This window comes from Leucopleurus acutus (genome assembly GCF_964270905.1).
Source record: "Leucopleurus acutus genome assembly, chromosome: 9".
Taxonomy (NCBI): Eukaryota; Metazoa; Chordata; class Mammalia; order Artiodactyla; family Delphinidae; genus Leucopleurus; species Leucopleurus acutus.
The window spans coordinates 33,707,418-33,724,707 of record NC_139144.1 but is presented as its reverse complement, the minus strand read 5'-3'; the positions used below and the strand labels follow the sequence as shown (position 1 = coordinate 33,724,707).

At 41.2% G+C, this 17,290-nt stretch overlaps 1 protein-coding gene across 4 annotated transcripts in view; it reads right to left on the bottom strand.

Moving 5' to 3' along the window:
* The window catches only part of IGF2BP3 (insulin like growth factor 2 mRNA binding protein 3), a 140,973-nt gene that overhangs the window by 18,143 nt on the left and 105,540 nt on the right, over window positions 1-17,290 (bottom strand). For 3 of the 4 annotated variants that reach the window (XM_082846367.1, XM_082846369.1, XM_082846370.1), the window contains 5 exons: window positions 9,755-10,036; window positions 5,377-5,511; window positions 3,978-4,100; window positions 1,756-1,891; window positions 104-229 (listed from right to left, as the gene is read on the bottom strand). In XM_082846367.1, the coding sequence (XP_082702493.1) occupies window positions 104-229; window positions 1,756-1,891; window positions 3,978-4,100; window positions 5,377-5,511; window positions 9,755-10,036 (802 nt within the window). The remainder of the gene's footprint in view (window positions 1-103; window positions 230-1,755; window positions 1,892-3,977; window positions 4,101-5,376; window positions 5,512-9,754; window positions 10,037-17,290) is intronic. The other variant, XM_082846368.1, reaches the window with a different exon arrangement.

Sequence of the window (17,290 nt, the reverse complement as noted above, 5' to 3'; positions counted from 1 at the left end):
ATTAGCATTTAATGTCACACTACTCGAGGGCAACAGAGCCTGACTGTGTCCCTTTGACTTCATCCCCCTCAACCATAAAGAAAGCCAAGGCACATTGTCTTACCTCAAACTGTGGGTAAGGAGGAGTCATAGCTGAAGGGGGCCCTGAGGTGGGAGGTGGCATCCCTGAAGTGGGTGGGAACAGACCCAAGGCATTCAGATTTAATCCAGGAATTAAATGTGCTTGAAGCTGCAATGGTAAAAAGGTCCCTTCATTTTACAATTACAAGATCAAGTGTAAGTGAGCATTTATATGTGATAATATCCAGACTGTGACCTCGTTTTATGACTCAAATTTTAGAACAAAGCAGATGTTCCATGTGATTATACTTGAGTATGTAGGTTATGTCTGTTTATAATTCTTGATATTTTAAAATCCATGTGCCGTCTGCCTCCTCTTTGACCTGAAGCCATGCTAGGTTCCTCAAAGCAGGGAACACAGCTTTCTTGCCTTTACGACCAGCTCACAGCGCTCAGACATATATGTAATCTGTACACTCTGGGCACACAGTAAATAGAGACTGAAAATCTTGCATTAATTGAAGAAACAAGCAAACAAGATTTGTTCATTGAAGAGCAAACCAGATAGCAGATATTAAGAGATCTTTACGCCATGGAAAAAATTTGGCAGTCATGAGTCTAAAGACCCAAAACAAAATCAAGCCCTTTGGAAATCAGGTCCAATCCCCATGTCTTCTACAATTAAACCTATCTTTGGAATGGATCCAGGAGCCAGAAATGGGATTTTGTTTTGGCTTAATTTGATAAGGGTTAAGGAAATAAGGTGGGGACTACAGAGTTCAGACTTGAGCACACTCAAGAATCTTTTTTAAAGGTCTATGGGGCTGAATTTACCCCCAGGCGACTCTGAAACATTTGGATGAGCAGTTATAATGTGAAGGAAGGTAGGTAGGCAGCAGTCATGTGGGGGTAAAATGATTAGCATTCCAGGCTCCTCTCACAAAGGTAATTATCATTTTCACATTTTCCCTTCTTTTAGGTGTAATGTTTCAGATGACAGGCCCAACCAAGGAACTGTTTTTTAATCATTTACTTGAAAATTCAAGATAGACTTTGGAAACACTGCATTTTCTGCACCATTCCATCCATTAAGGAATGTCAGCAATGCACTTGCACTACACAGATTGTTTTGTCATTTGAAATTCTGTTATCTCCAAGGTTTATGAGTAACCAAATTTTAAATTTGTATTCATAACGGTAGCTTTTATATGCACGGTATCTATTATAATCCTAATAAGCATGCCATGTAGGCAGTAGCCCCATCTTACTGATGAGGAAACTGGTGCTCAGAGAGACCAAATAAGTTGTCCAAGAGAATAGAGGTACAGCTAATAAATGGTTGAGCTGGGATTCAAACCCAGTTCACAGACCTCTAAAGCCCACATTCCTATAATACTATCATCTCCCTCCAACTCACATGGTATGGGAGAGATTAACCTTTTTAAGGGAGGTATTAGCCTTACCTCACAGGTAAGGAAGCTAAGGCTCAAAGTTGGCTAAAATCACAGAGATAGCCAAGCCTGATGTCAAAGTCTGCATCTTGCCAACTATCCCAGGGCACTCACCGTGGTGCTAAAAATCAATTAGAAACCACATCTAACAAAGACACCCTTAAAGGAATCAATGTTAATGCAATTGAAAACATCTTTTGATTGTTCATCAAAATAAAGACATTTCCTTCATATTAAAACTAACATTCATGGAAGCAATATCATTTTCATAAGACTCCCTGATTTTCTTCATGATCTCTTCCTCAGCTTTGGCACATGTTTCCACACTGCCTTTGACCGTAATGGTGCGCTCTGGATTGTACAGCGTCAGTTCCTGCAACCTGCAGATTGAAACAGAGGGGAAAGAAAAAGACTGGAAATTATAGGAGGAAGACAGTAATAGTCCAGCCACAGATGGCAATTAAAACCCAACTGTGGAGGCTGGCAATATGTAAAAGTGGGTGGTTAGCCATGATGAAAGATGAGTAAGCCCCAAAAGACATGACTCCAAGAATTGTAAAACTGCATGAGAGAAAATACTGCCCCTCCCACCTTCTCAATAAACATTGCTGAGTGTACACAGTTCGATTAAGTCCATGTTTTAAACAGAGTGCACTTCTTGACCACTTAAGGTGAACTATTTTCACAATTTAACAGTGAAATGTAAAGAAGATGATCGGAGGAATCTATAGTTTTAGTGGAAACCAAGAACCAAATGAACATAACCTTTAATGAGTATGTTCCTAGTCTGCACTGACCAATTCGAGGCGTTAACTGGCATTCTCATGCAATTGCATTTTCTAGGTCGCCAAGCAAGGAATAAGCACGGAAATATTCCAAAAGGGCAAGCCAGAATTTAAACTTATTTTTGACGGTAATTTTAGAATTTAGATTGATGTAGGCTTCAGGAAATAATACAAATCAATCCATTTTGACTAAATTTTAAAAATAGTCCCTCAATGACCATTTAGACAACTAAAAAGTTAGAATGCAACAGCAATATTCAGAAACTCCCTGCTTCACTCAGCTTCTGTTGAAGTTTCAAAATCCATTCAGGTGACAACTGAGACCACCTAAGCCTGAGCCACTCAACAGCCTTGAAGGGAACCAGTGGGAGATACTTACCATGGAGATAAGACTAAATACACAGATGGAAAGGATACAGAATATTGAGACAGCTCCCCTTCATGTTCCTAGGGTTCAAATTCTCATTTTCACTACTAGCAGAATGTCTCAAGCTAGACTTGAGCCAGATGAATAGGATATTTTTCCTAAACTCGCTAAAAATATAGACATCTACACAATGAAGATGATTTGTCTTAGACAAACAAGTGTAGGTCTCATCTCCAGGCTCAATCCACCTCTCCACTGCCAAGCATTTTCTGTTACAATTTTTAAAATGTTGCTTCCAGAATAGATTTAAGATTATTTTCTATTAAAACCCTCCCCTTTCTGAGCATAAAATTCAAGACAGGGTAGGATCATTTGTTATTTTTACCACTTTGCGGTTTTTCCTTTCTTTCCCACAAAGCACAACTCTCCCACTTCCTTTCCATCCCTTTCTTTGAAAACTCCTTACTACGTGAACATATTGCCCCAGTCTTTCTCTACTATTCTTCGACTTTTTGGGGGGTACTCTGAAGGAAAGTCACCCTCAGAAGACAAAGGCCTTTCCATACAATTTCAGGGCATTCATGGCCCCAGGCATGGGGGCCAGCCTCCAAATCCCCACTCCCCAGGGATGGGCAGTCTCCTCCCACACTAACTAGAGCCAACATGTCAACAGCAATAGAAAAATGGTAAAAAGTGTGACTTCTGAGGCTATGCTATAAAAGACACTGCCGCTTCCGTCTTGCTCTTTCCTAGATCATTCACTCTGAGGGAAGAGAGCTGCCGTGTCTTTAAGACACGCAAACAGCCCTGTGGAGAGGCCCAGGAGGTGAGGAGCTGAGGCCTCACTCCCAGAGCTGCCATCAACTTCTCAGCAACATCAAGAGATCCCCAAACAGCACCGCCCAGTCAAGCTGTTCCTGAATTCCTGACCCACAGAAACTAGGTGAGCAGTCAATGCTTACCCTTGTCGTCAGCGGTCCAGTGTTGGGATAATTTGTTACACAGCAGTGCATAATACACTGGGTTATATATTCCAACTTTGGGAGTATATGCCAGAAAACCTGACCAAGACTTCAGCTAGGAAATATGAATGTGAAGTATTTAGTGCATCCTGCCTTTTTAGTGGGAACAGATAATACTTTCACTATGAGTTAGAAACAGATAAGCAGGCAGTAGACTCAGTTTGAGAAATGAAGTATAAGTATGGTGGTACAGGCCAGCTCCAAGAGTTGTAAAATGCTTAATATATAACCTACAGCTTAGAAACGGTGTGTGAAAGTTTTCTGATTCAAAAGAAAGCAAGCCAGCACTTACGGAGATATTGTGATTTTAGTGTCTGTGTCTTGCTCAATTTTTTTAAGGTTTCTTCCTTCCTTACCAATAAGACGTCCTACAAAGTTATTATGGGCTAAAATCTTCAAGGGAATCTCTTCTGTGCTGTAAAGAAAGAAAAAAACAAAGCAAAAAAAAGGGCCATCAAATCAGGGTAAGTAAACCTACCGTAGGGTAAAAAGACAATATTCGTTCATTAAACATTTACTTCCTACCTACCATATAGGAAGAATTCTGCTAGGTATAGTTTAAAGCGTGCTGACCATTAGCCTACATTCTAGCAATGCATGAATAGAGGGGGTGAAAGAACACTGGCAAGTATTTGGATAGGAGTTAATGTTTAAAAGTTTTCTTTTATTCATCTCAGGGAATGTCTTCCCAAAATGGATTCTGTTAGCTCTTTGAAAATACCTTACTCAAACCCATATTCTGAAACCCTGAGTACCAGAACACCATGTACAAATGCAAACCAGTGTGATTTCAGAATAATTTTAAAACACAGTCCTGGAGGTAACATGCACAATTTATAGAGGGAAACAAAAGAAACTCAACAGTGGTTACACCTTGGGGAAACAGTATAAGAGCAGGAAGGGACAGCTTTCACTTTTCACTGTGTACCTTTCTGAATTTCCAAGTCATATATGTAGCATTGTTTTAAAATGTCATTGGGGTTATCTGAATGGTGGGCTTTTTCTTTACTTTTCTCTGTACTAAAAAAGAATTTTAATCTTATAATACAGCAACATATAATACCTTATAATTAAAATATATGTAATAAATTTCAAAGGTCCCTACAAATTAAATGCTAGTCATTAGGTCCCCAAGCTAAGTCTAGCATCTTACTCTGGATCCTACTTTGAGCACACCACTGTGCTGGATGCTACAAGCAGCAGAGAACCCAACCTCTGCTCAAGGTTCCTGTGCAAAAGATACTTAAGAGTTTCAACCTGAAACGCCCCGTCAATCTCCAGTTTACCGCAGCACATGATTAGGGGTTTCCCCACCTCCACACTCCCTGCTGCTGCATGGACAGAGCTCCAACGAGCTCCAAGTAAAGGAGTGAGGATTTGGGGTCCCTGCTTTGGGTAAATCCCAGGGATACTTCTTGGACCTTAGGTGAGCTTCCTATGACACCCAATTGCCTTCTTTTACAGCTAGACTTTTCCCATTACACCACTCACAACATATCCAAACATGAATGAAAACAAAGTATTTAAAAGACTTATGCTTTATTACCAAATCAATAGTGCCAACCCTCTGTCGCTCTCTGGGACAGTTATTTCTCTCTCTTTGTTGGCAATTCCCAAGAACTGTGTCACAGAATTCCAAAATAAGACAGTGTAAATATCAGCCTCTTCACGGGGTAATCCTCTTTACTCACAATTTTATATCTTGAGCTTCTTTATGCATAATCTCCAGAATAGACTTACAAGCCGCAGAAGTGCCCTCAGGGGTAGAGAGAATAGTAATTGACTTCTCAGCGGCACCTGCATTCTCTTTACGGTGGACGTCAATTCTTCCGGTGGGCACAAAGGGAGAGGAAAACAAGAGCTGTAAGCGTGTATTCACAATAGCGTCTGTAATTACCAACTTTGAAGTCACAGCACTTCCGGGCAGAGTGGATGACTCACTCCCCTCAAAAGCATCAAGTCTCGATAAGCTATCACCATGGATGAGACCAATTTTACCTCCAGGAGTACTCCCCTATCTTTGCTCATGCAGGGGCATCTTTTCATTCTGCCCAAGCTGCATGTGCTTAATTTTCCTTTTAGGTGCCACAGGTCAAACATCTCATGTCCGAGAGCCTGGCTTCAAACAAAAGGCTTTCTTCTGCTGTAAAACCAAGGGGGACAGGAACACAAGCCAAGAGGACTGGAGCTGGAATTCCACAAGCCAGGTGGAACTCCTGATGCGATACTGTATGTCCACGATCCGTCACATGTGGGAATTTCGCTCCTCTGTTTCCTCTGGCAGGGCTCTTTCTACATTTTGCATCCTTGAGAGAGGAAAGTGCATAACAAACACTGATGGGAATGGAAGCCAAAGAGATGGCAATTTCACTTCAAAGAAAAACAAATGGCCAGTAAACACAAAATGATGTTCCACGTCACTGGTCATTAAAACAAGGTGTCATTTTCTTCTAGGCCTGCGAGCATGTTAATGGATGAAATCAAGTGCTGGCAAGAGGATGCGCATCTGGGCATGGCCACCCTTCTGTTCGGTGCAGAGTACAGAGCAAACCGCCAGGACCTATCAGAGCTGAGCTGCTTACAATTTTTTTATTTTTTGGCGGTACACGGGCCTCTCACTGCTGTGGCCTCTCCCGTTGCGGAGCACAGGCTCCGGACGCGCAGGCTCAGTGGCTATGGCTCACGGGCCCAGCCGCTCCGTGGCACGCAGGATCCCCCCAGACCCGGGCACGAACCCGTGTCCCCTGCATCGGCAGGCGGACTCTCAACCACTGCGCCACCAGGGAAGCCCCGCTTATGATCTTTTGACCTAAGAATCCTACTTCTCGTAACGCCTCCCACAGATGTAGTCTCATACATGGGCCAAGACGGGTGTTTTTCACCCTTTGCAGTATTGACCTTTCGGATCAGACTAGTGCTTTGCTGTGGAGGCCGTCTCGTGCCTTGTAGGATGTCCAGCAGCATCCCTGGCCTCTGCCCACTAGACGCCAGTGGCACCCCCCTCTCATCCACATGTGACAACCAAAAATGTCTCCAGACATTGCCGAACGTCTGCAGGGTGGGACCACTACTGCTTGAAAATCACTAGTGCAGGAACGTTCACTGTAGCACTATTTGTAATAGAAAGAAAGTTGGAATTATCTTTGAAATACCTCTCAGGAAGAAACAGTTAAATAACATTACATCCATACTATACAGCTGTTCGAAACCATGTGGTTAAATTACAGGTGCCAACATAGTTAGAGGTCTTTGATCTTAGGTGAAAAAAAATGCAATACATACCATGGTATGATTTCTCATTTAAAGCTACACATGTTAGTAGGTACAAGGAACGAGTCCTGTAAAGACATATCCCCAACTTAACAATGGTCACCTTGAGGGTTAGATGAAGATTAGCTCTTTGTTTTTGTTTTTTAACGTACATACTTGTATGTTTTGAATTAAATACAAAAATAAGTCTTCTGTTTAAAAAGTACAAGAAAGAAAATCAACTATCAAAAAAAAAAATGTGTTCAGGGAAAATTAAGTACTGGTGAGTTCCCCTGGCCACTCAAACACTAGATGAAGAGCTGCGTAACTCGTGGTCATGAGAAGGACCACTTCATCCTGCCAATAAAATCAAGGCCTGGATTTCACTTTCCTAAATGTCTGATTGAAAACTGAAGATTTATCTCAGAATTAAAACCTGTAACTAAAAATTAGGGCAATGTAGAAGTGAAACAAATAAGGGATATCTAGAAATAACCAATAAGAAAAGTATCTTAGATAACAGTTCTGATCTCAGGAACCATCTTTCCAGTCACTGGTTTCAATCCCCAATCACTGTAAGTATTGTCTCTCTTCTAGTAGGTAACATGTTAGTCTCCCTCCTCCCGGTTTATTTCCATCTGCTCACTGTGTTAAGGATTACTAAACTCTGATCGTCTGAGAGAACGTGATGTTGCTTTACAGATTAGGGTAGCCCTGCAAGGCCATTCCAGAAATAGAAGATCTGATAATGACTAGTTTCAATGGCAAGAGTTAATTAAATCCGCTGGCAGAGCTGCAAGTGAATCATCGGATACAACAAAAATTGCTTCCCTTCCCGCTCCATCCTCCATCTTCCTGCTTAAATAAAACAAACAGTGCAATTTAAATCACAGAAGCTCTTTCCTCCTACAAGGAAATGAGTAGCTTTAAAAGGAACAACTTTAATCTGCCATGTGACAAGGAAGGCAAACCATTGAATAATTAGTTTCTGCAGGTAACGGGGAATCAAGGGAAGCAAGAAGCCCTTCAATTTTAATATTAAAACCAGGCAAATTTAAGATGAAAAGTGATGAGGCTATGGTTCAGTTGTCTTCCCCACACTCTACATTATGAAGTCAAAGCCAATGAGTTTGCACAAACGTAACCAGCACCCAGCAACTGCTGCTTCAAAGCAGGGGAAGGCAGGACCAGATGTCACTCCACAGGGGAGTGGGTACGCAACCACCACTAGACACAGTTCGTTTGTTTCTGCGTGAGAAATGAGTCAGTCAGCTCAAGGCAGGCATGGTGCCTGTGATGAACATGGACAGCCTCTTAAGCCTGTTGAAACAAACACATAGGCAAGATATACACAGCACAAGGTTTAGTCGCAGTTTCTGAAGAAGACTCTGCTTAACTCCTTGAACCACACAAAATGATAATTTTTCTTACTAAATTTAAAAAGCAAAATGATCCACAGTCATCTCTGGAGCTGGCCCAGGGGCCATTTCCCTACCCTTTCCTATAGAATGACACAAGAGAGATTTGTACACACAGCCTCTTCTCCCTAATACACGCAGAGTTCTTCAGGAAATATGGCAGCAGCTGTCCCAGAGGTGTGCCTGGTAGCAATTTACAGAACTAAGGGTGAGGACAGAGTTCATTATCAAGTTTCTTTGGGTCAAAATCTTCACTACAGCATAACAGGATGGTTACTAAAGCAAACAGGATGGTTACTAAAGCAAAACAATGAATATATAATCACTGGAGCTTCAAAATTGAGAAGGTACCTTAGATATATTTTAAGGGCATTAAATATAATTCACATATAGTTATTTCACTCGTTTGACAAATATGAGACCCACCTACATATAAGGCAACATGCCCACCACTGGGGCTACAGTGGTAAATAAAAACAAATAGCTCCTGCTTTCTACTCCTAAAAAGTTAGCGCCAAGGTTTGATGGAGAATCTTCTAATTCCTCAAAATCTGCAAATTAAAACTATCAAACTACATCCTAAAGAAACAACCATTCTAACTACATGGCTTAAACACAGGATAACTATGGACCATAGCTGAATGATTCTTCACTGAAGTAAAGCAAGACTGAAAAACTATCTCTGTATTGGACCCAGAAAATGACTTCCAAAAGCACTGAAGGCAGTTATCACTGGAGGTCAGAGTGGAGATGGGGGAGCAGAGAACCTAGAAGCTGCCCTTTTGTTTATCAGGGCCTCCCTCATCAGGAGTGGATTAAGTATCATTTGTTTTCCATTCATGTGTGAAAATTTGAAGTTCCCTTTGAGATTAAGGTTTAGCCCCAGGTTTATATGAAATGAACACTAAGATATCAAGTCACAGGAATTCCCTGGTGGCGCAGTGGATAAGAATCCGCCTGCCAATGCAGGGGACACGGGTTCGATCCCTGGTCCAGGAAGATCCCACATGCCGCAGAGCAACTAAGCCCACGTGCCACAAACTACTGAGCCTGCGCTCTAGAGCCCTCGAGCCACAACTACTGAAGCCCACGCTCCACACCAAGAGAAGCCACCGCAATGAGAAGCCCGCGCACTGCAACGAAGAGTAGCTCCCGCTCGCCGCAACTAGAGAAAGCCCACGTGCACCCCACCGCAGCCGTAAATAAATAAATACATTTATTTTATTTATTTATTAAAAATAAAAAGGGTATCAAATCACAAAGGTTTTCCGGGTTCCCAAGTACCATACAAGAAGGGATCATTACCATGTTCAGAAGGACACAAAGTACCAAGACAACCCACTCTGTTATTAAGATCCAAAGGGGAAAGCATGAAGGCCCCCACACACTCAGGAATACTCACTTAGATTGGGTCTGTTTCGTAATGTTCCGAATGGTAGCACCTTCTTTTCCTATAATGGCTCCAACGAATTGGGTGGGAACCAGCAGACGTAGAGGCAAGTCGCACGGTTTCTGCTTGGACATGGATCCTGGAGACCCCTGCCGCGATGAGCCCCTCTGCCCAAACCCACGGCGACCTCGGGGCTGCTGCGAGGGGTTCTGCTGGGCAGCCATTTCGTCAGGGATGTAGGCCACTTTCAGTGTGAAGTTCTCCAGCTGGAATCCATTCAGTTTGTCTAAAGCTCTGAAAGTTGACAAGGAGCAGGGGGTGGGAAGAGGAACCGAGCTATAAAACAAACCTTTCAGCAAAGCAATACCCACCTAATCCACTCAGGATTACTGGCTCTAAAACTTCTGAATAAAGCCACTGAAGAAGCAGCAAACCCAGAACACACATACACTTCTCCCCCGCCGACCTGCACTTTTCCTTTGAAGGACACATAGGAAAGACCAACAAGTTTCCAAAGGGAACATATTTGCCATCTACCAATAAAGTAAAAAACCACTTTGTCAAACCCTGACTAGGGAATTCCCTGGTGGTCCAGTGGTTAGGACTCAGCGCTCTCACTGCTGAGAGCGCTGAGTTCAATCCCTAGTTGGGGAACTAAGATACCACAAGCCGCATGGTGTGCCCAAAAAAACCCCAAAACAAAACAAAGAAACAAACAAAAACCCAACAAACAAACAAAAAAGGAAAACAAAAAAAACCCCGCTCGTGACTAAGCTATTACCCATAAGGTCAGTAACAGCCTATGAGCACCGGCACAGCAAGAGAGGAGTGGGCAGTCGTCATCCTGGCCAGTTTTTCCAAATCAGAATGGAAAGGATGTAACGAATATACACCTCCCTTACTTCAACCTCTTAAATACAAATATTTTAAATATTTTAAGAATCAAAGGACAGGGACACTTCCCTGGTGGTCCAGTGATTAAGACTCCACGCTCCCAATGCAGGGGGCCCGGGTTTGATTCCTGGTCAGGGAACTAGATCCCACATGCTGCAACTTAGACCCCGTGCAGCCAAATAAATAAATAAATATTAAAAAAAAGAAAAAGAAAAAGAAAAAAAGAATCAAAGGACAAAATTCTCTAAGCTACTCAACTGAGATGGGTAGGATTTAATACTCAGGTTAATCAATCACTATAAATTCTCAATACCTATTATGAGCCAGTCCCCAAGGGAGTAAGCAGTCCCTGCCCTTGTGGAGTTTATGATTTGATTTGGGGCAGAGAGACAGGGGTGGTAGTGAGCCAAAAAAAGCAAATGAAGCTGTTTTCTACCTTACCTACCTAACCATCCCATCCATCCATGCATCCACTCATCTACTTTGAGAGGAGCTTTACTTTTGTTTTGTTTTGTTTTCATTTTTGAACCTTATTATGGAAAAGTACCCAACCTTAAGCATACATCTCAATGAATTTTCACAAGGTGAACATGCATATCGAGATGCAGAACTAAGACACACCAGTGTCCCAGAAGCCCCACCAACCAGTACCTCCTTCCAGTAACTGCCCCTCCCCTAGGCTTCTCACACCATAGATTAATTTTGCCTGTTTAAATTTCTATATAAATATATATGAGTAGACATGTAATCTCTCATGTCTGGCATCTTTTACTTACCTTGTTTGTAACAGTCATCCAAACTGTTGTGTTCTAGCTTACCTACATATTCTAAAAGTGAAAAACTCAATAAAAAGTTGACAGACGGTATCACCAAGGTTTCAAAAGCATACACAGACATAATCCTAATAATACACACTCCCAGTGCACAACAAAATTTTTTTTAAAAAGGCCTCACACTTTCTCTAGGTTTACTCAGATTCTTTGCTCAGATGGTGCTCCAGTGGGCCCTGAGTTCAATCCAGGCAGGGACAGAAATACAGGCATGAAATGCTCTCTGTCTAGTTGCTCAGAATGATCATTTCTGGTTCATGTACTGCTTTCCTTATCTGGAGATCTTTCCATTTTTGACTTGGATGGAAAGGGTGGCGGGGGGAGATAGTCCCAGCACCAAAAAGGGTACCAAAACCATGAAACTGCATGGCAGACCCAAGCAACCAGACAAGGCATACCAATGTTCTTAGGACCCAGAATTCTGCCCTTTCTCACTCCAATCCCCTGTTCCATCACTGTCCTAAAGTGCCTTGCACACGAATGAACTCTTATTAGAAAAGATCCCAATCATACAGGAAAACAAAGTATCAAGAAATTTCTGTCACCATCACCAACCCTCCAAGACCCTTCCCACTGTAACTGTTAACTGTGATAACTTCTGCAAATGGATCAGTTCTTTCCATATGTTCACACAGGTGTGTACGTGTTCAGTACCCTCTTTAAAAGCGTAACTGAGATCATGATAGACATAGTCTTGTGACTTGCTTTTTTTCCAAATACAATACATCTTGGGATATTTCCATGTGATTTTTGTATCAGAGGGCATTCTTTTCTAATGTATATATAACTGAATCACTTTGCTGTACAGCAGAAGTTAACACAACATTGTAAATCAACTATACTTCAATTTTTAAAAAGTAGCTAAAGATGGCATTCTTTTCATAAGCTTCACAGGTGATAGCAGGCACACAGCAAAACTTGTTTTACCAATGCCCTGATACAAGAACCTTAAGTTAACACATTTTTCCTTGCTTCTTCCCTCTCCCCATTTTTCTTAAGGAATATGTGGATTAAGGGCCCTAAAATATTTTGGCTATTTCTAAAGGAAGACAACAGCTGAGAGATTTTATTAATATCAATGATGTATATTTATTACAGGAAGTTGCAATTACAGAAGTTTTAACCAATTAGATATTCATTCAAAGCAACCTTTTTTTTGCCCACGCTGGGCCGCTTGTGGCATCTTAGTTCCCCAGCCAGGGATCGAACCAGTGCCCTCAGCAGTGAAAGCGCAGAGTCCTAACCACTGGACCACCAAGGAATTCCCCCATTCAAAGCAACTTTAAACCTTTTAAAAGCCCAGAAGAAACAGATCATTGAAGGTTCTTTCATAGATATAAAGAAAGCCAAGCCCAATGTAGGAATCAACTACACCTACAGGGATAAAAGGCAATACAGTTCATAGTGACTTCCTTTCCCACTATAAAATTGAGTACTGCCAGCTTCAGAAGAGGGTAAGTAAAGTTTGATTCTAGAATTAAGTCAGTAATGTTACCAAAAAAAGTAATTAGCTTCTTTCTTGAGTGAGAAAGGCAGGCAGACAGACGTCCTTCTCCATGGGAATAAACAGAGATAAACATGTAAGTCACCAGATCCTTTTATGTATTCTGGGGCTATCCAGATAAGGTCATGTGTGTCCCAAGAAACAACTCTCTCAAATTGGCATAAACTATAATTCCAAACTTCACTGTGCTGCTTTAAAAAGATTTCTTGGAGGGGAAAAGAAAAGATTCTCTCACTTGGGAGGTCAGATAGCACAGGGCTCCACGACCCAGTGCGCAGTCTGGGTCCCAAAGGCTCTAAACTCAGGCTGCTCCTGTCAGAGAGCAGACAGCACGCACTGTGTATATCCCACTGCTAACTGCCAAGGAAGCAGGGTTCCCAACCCCTCAGCCCACGGTGCTCCAAACTTGGACACAGCTAGCTGAAGGTACAGGAGTAACTTAACTGCAAGCAATGCCTTTCTCATGACTGAAGATTCCAAGTTTCTGAATTTTAAGTCAACCACTATAACCTTTCTATGCACAAAGCTTAATATTCAGCTATACCATTTGGTGGTATATATAAGGTATATATACCTTAATAGTATTTTCATCAACCCTACTGTACATGCAAGACGTGTGATCAACAATTGTCATCATAATTACTCAAAACATACACGTTCAGCTCAACAGAACTCAAGGATGTTTATCCCACATGTGTATTACTCAGGAGGCTGTTTCTCATCATTACTTGAATCTGCTCTGATGCAATTTGAAGAGTCATTCAGAAGATGGTGAGTAGTTTTGCTAGCTGGTAGCTCTTAATTGCACTGCTAAGTTTATTGGAATAGATCACAGTGTAGGACTGAAAGGGCCTTGAGAGAAAGTATAAGCAGTTTATCTCAAGGATGAGAGAGTAAGAAGAACTGAGACACAGAGAGGTCAAATTTATCCAATGGTACACACATACAGAGCTGAGATGTGAAAGAGAGACCCAAATTCTAGCCCAGCTTGAAGACTAAGTAGCCATGGAACCCTGAAAGTCGTTTTGTTGTTTGGCATTAGCCTAGATTTATGGTCCCTTTCAACTCTAAATTCCATGTCTAAAATCTCTTTTTCTTATTCCTAGACCTCACTGCTGCGTATCTCATAGATCCTAACGAAATGAGGCTTAGCCATTATTGAAAAGTCATACCATTCCATTTTCTCCTTGTACCAAGAATAAGAGGCTGAGACATACAATTCAGCAATAATTACCAAAAGCCTGATAATACCACTGTAGGGATGCATCTTAAGGAAACAATTATGAACAAAGCCCATATATTTACCTACAAAAGACTTCATTACTAAACTACTTCTAAAGGCAAAAAACAACTGCAAACAACCCAGATGCCCAATAGAGGACTTACCTACACAGACTGTGGTAGGGATGAAATACCAGATAGAGATTACTAACAGTATAAATATAGTTAATGCAAAGACAACCTGCACAACTCTATAGAGTGATCTTTAGCATTTTGTAAGTGGTAATGCATGGACAAAGTCTAACAAACTTGATGGCAAATTTCACAGTGGTTATCTCTGAATGGCAAAAAGGGCAACAAATTTCTTTGTCTCACTACCTGCTCTATTGTTTCTTCTTCCAGAATAAATCTTCTATTTACATAATTTTCAAAGCTTAAGGGTAAATATCCTCCCTTTAGCCATCAGCCAAGTTGTTTCAAACACTTCTGTGTGTACCCAATACAAATCTTCAAACTGATATGAAAAGATATGCAATAATAGCTTCAATATATAAACTATATTCCTACTCCCCAACAACAAAAAAACACACACCAGAAATAGGAACCCCCTGGACAACAAGGTTCTACTGTATAGCACAGGGAACTATATTCAATGTCCTGGGATAAACCATAATGGAAAAGAATATAAAAAAGAATATATATATAAAACTGAGTCACTTTGCTGTACAGCAGAAATTAACACAGCATTGTTAAATCAACTACACTTCAATTTTAAAAAATAAAAAGTAAAATAAAATGCCAAATCAATCTTTAGAAAAAGCTCCTCAGATAATAAACAGCCCCAACTACCAAAAAAGAAAAGAAATAAGAACCCTAAAAAAAGTAGAACTAAATACCTACAAATTCTGAAGGGTTCTTTGTCACCCATTACAAATCTTCCAATGAATACTGTCTTTGTTATCTGAGCATCCCTGGAAGATGGAAGGAATAGGTATTCCACAGACCCAAGTCCCTCTTGCTTCCAGGAACAAGAAATACTAAGTACATACTCCTGTTTTTTTGTTTTTTAATAAAGTGCTTTGATCTTTTTTTAATTCATATTTTTTATCTATTTTTAAAAATTTATTTATTTTTGGCTGTGTTGGGTCTTCATTGCTGTGCGCGGGCTCTCTCTAATTGCGGCGAGCAGGGGATTCTCTTCATTGTGGTGCGCGGGCTTCTCATTGTGGTAGTCTCCCTCGTTGTGGAGCACGGGCTCTAGGCGCGCAGGCTTCAGTAGTTGTGGCTCGCAGGCTCTAGAGCACAGGCTCAGTAGTTGTGGCACACGGGCTTAGTTGCTCTGCAGCATGTGGGATCTTCCTCAACCAGAGCTCGAACCCGTGTCCCCTGTATTGGCAGGTGGATTCTTAACCACTGCACCACCAGGGAAGCCCCATACTCCTGGTTTTAATAATTTATTTTTTAAGTTTTCATTATTTTTACTCATGTATTATTTTAGTAAATTAGTAATTTGAGGCTTGAGTTAAAGCAAATGCATGCATTCCTAGTGATATTGGCACTGTTAACCTTTGATTTTTTTCTTAGCCACAAGGTGGCAGGAATTTCCATGTTAAATTCTGAGAGACATAGCCTTATTGAAGAATTCTCTTAAAAGTGTCATTCATAGAGCTTAAAAAGAGGCTTTTGAACTTGGTCCCTAACTCCTGAGGGTCAGTGGCCAGTCATTATCTGAAATGAAGTATCCTGTACAATAATGGGGTGTTATCAACAGCAGTGAAAAATGTCGGGAAAATGTGTAATAGTTGCTGACTTAGGAACTCTTACCACCTTCCCATTTTACACATAGGGTTGAATTAAGACAGTTTAACTTGACCAGAGTCACAGCTAGAGAAGTATCACAGAAAATCCATTCCATGGAATTGGACTCTGGAATGCATCCTCTTAATCTCCACGCTCTACTCACTCCTGCACAAGCACATCCCAGTTACAGAGATGCCCACGTAACAGATGCTACGGAAAAAAAGAAGTCAGCTGAGAATGTCACCTCAGCCTTAACACCTAAAGAAGTGAGCTTTGGATGGCTGCAATGGAAAAGGCAAGAAGAAATCATGCCAGGTTAGTTTAGGCAACAGTCTTGCTGGAGCTCAGAGAACAGGCTCTCAGGGTTCAGCAGAGCAAGGCCTGAATGGACCAGCCTTCCCCAGCTCCAGCCAAATCTAGCTGTTCTTTAGGTGCCCAGAAGCAGTGGTTTGAACAAGAATTATTATTTACAGTAAATTATTATTTACTGTAAATTATCAAATTTGTATTTGATAAGACCACTGTCTATAAATATGAGCATATATGCATGAATATATTAGTTTCTTGTCAGCCCTCATTTTGTAGCTGAAAAACTGAAGCTCAGAGAGGTCAAGGTTACAGTCAGAGCTGCCTGACCTCAGGGTCCATGCTTTCTCCACTACATCGAATGCCTCTCAAATAAAATTAGTTCTCCTCAAAGGATGATAATGCACTTCACATCTTTTTAAAAAACTTACTAGAAAACTAATAGTGTTCATAACATTGTACACAAAATTGATTTGTCCATTCTTTAAATCTATTAACTTTCTCTGAATACTCACTTATTTTCTAATTCTCTTTGATCTTTGGAATTCTTGAGAGGGAGGAAACCCAGTATTCCTAGAAGGAAACTCAACTTGGACAGGAATTAAATCAGGTAATCCCTTTCCAAATACTTTTCCAGCCCTGGAAGGCACATCCTTGAGGACAGAGACTTCGCCTTTATTCACTGGCAACTTTTGGTCAATAACTGGTACTCAATAAATGTTAATGGGTTGACTACTAGAATGAAGGACATGATGATTTTTCATTCGCTGAAATGCCCAGTTTATTTGCTTAGATTATAGAACTGCCTAAACTACAAACTCCTAACAGTCTTTTCGTCCCTCCTCGTGATCAACAGGATCCTGACAATCTCTAACAATCACTGCGAAGTGCTTTTAGAATTAAAATGCCTCCACGTTCAGCTTGCTGTCATGCTGACAGTACCTTCAGCAGTCATTCTGCCTTGGCTAGCAGTCTAACCTTCCCATGCCTGTA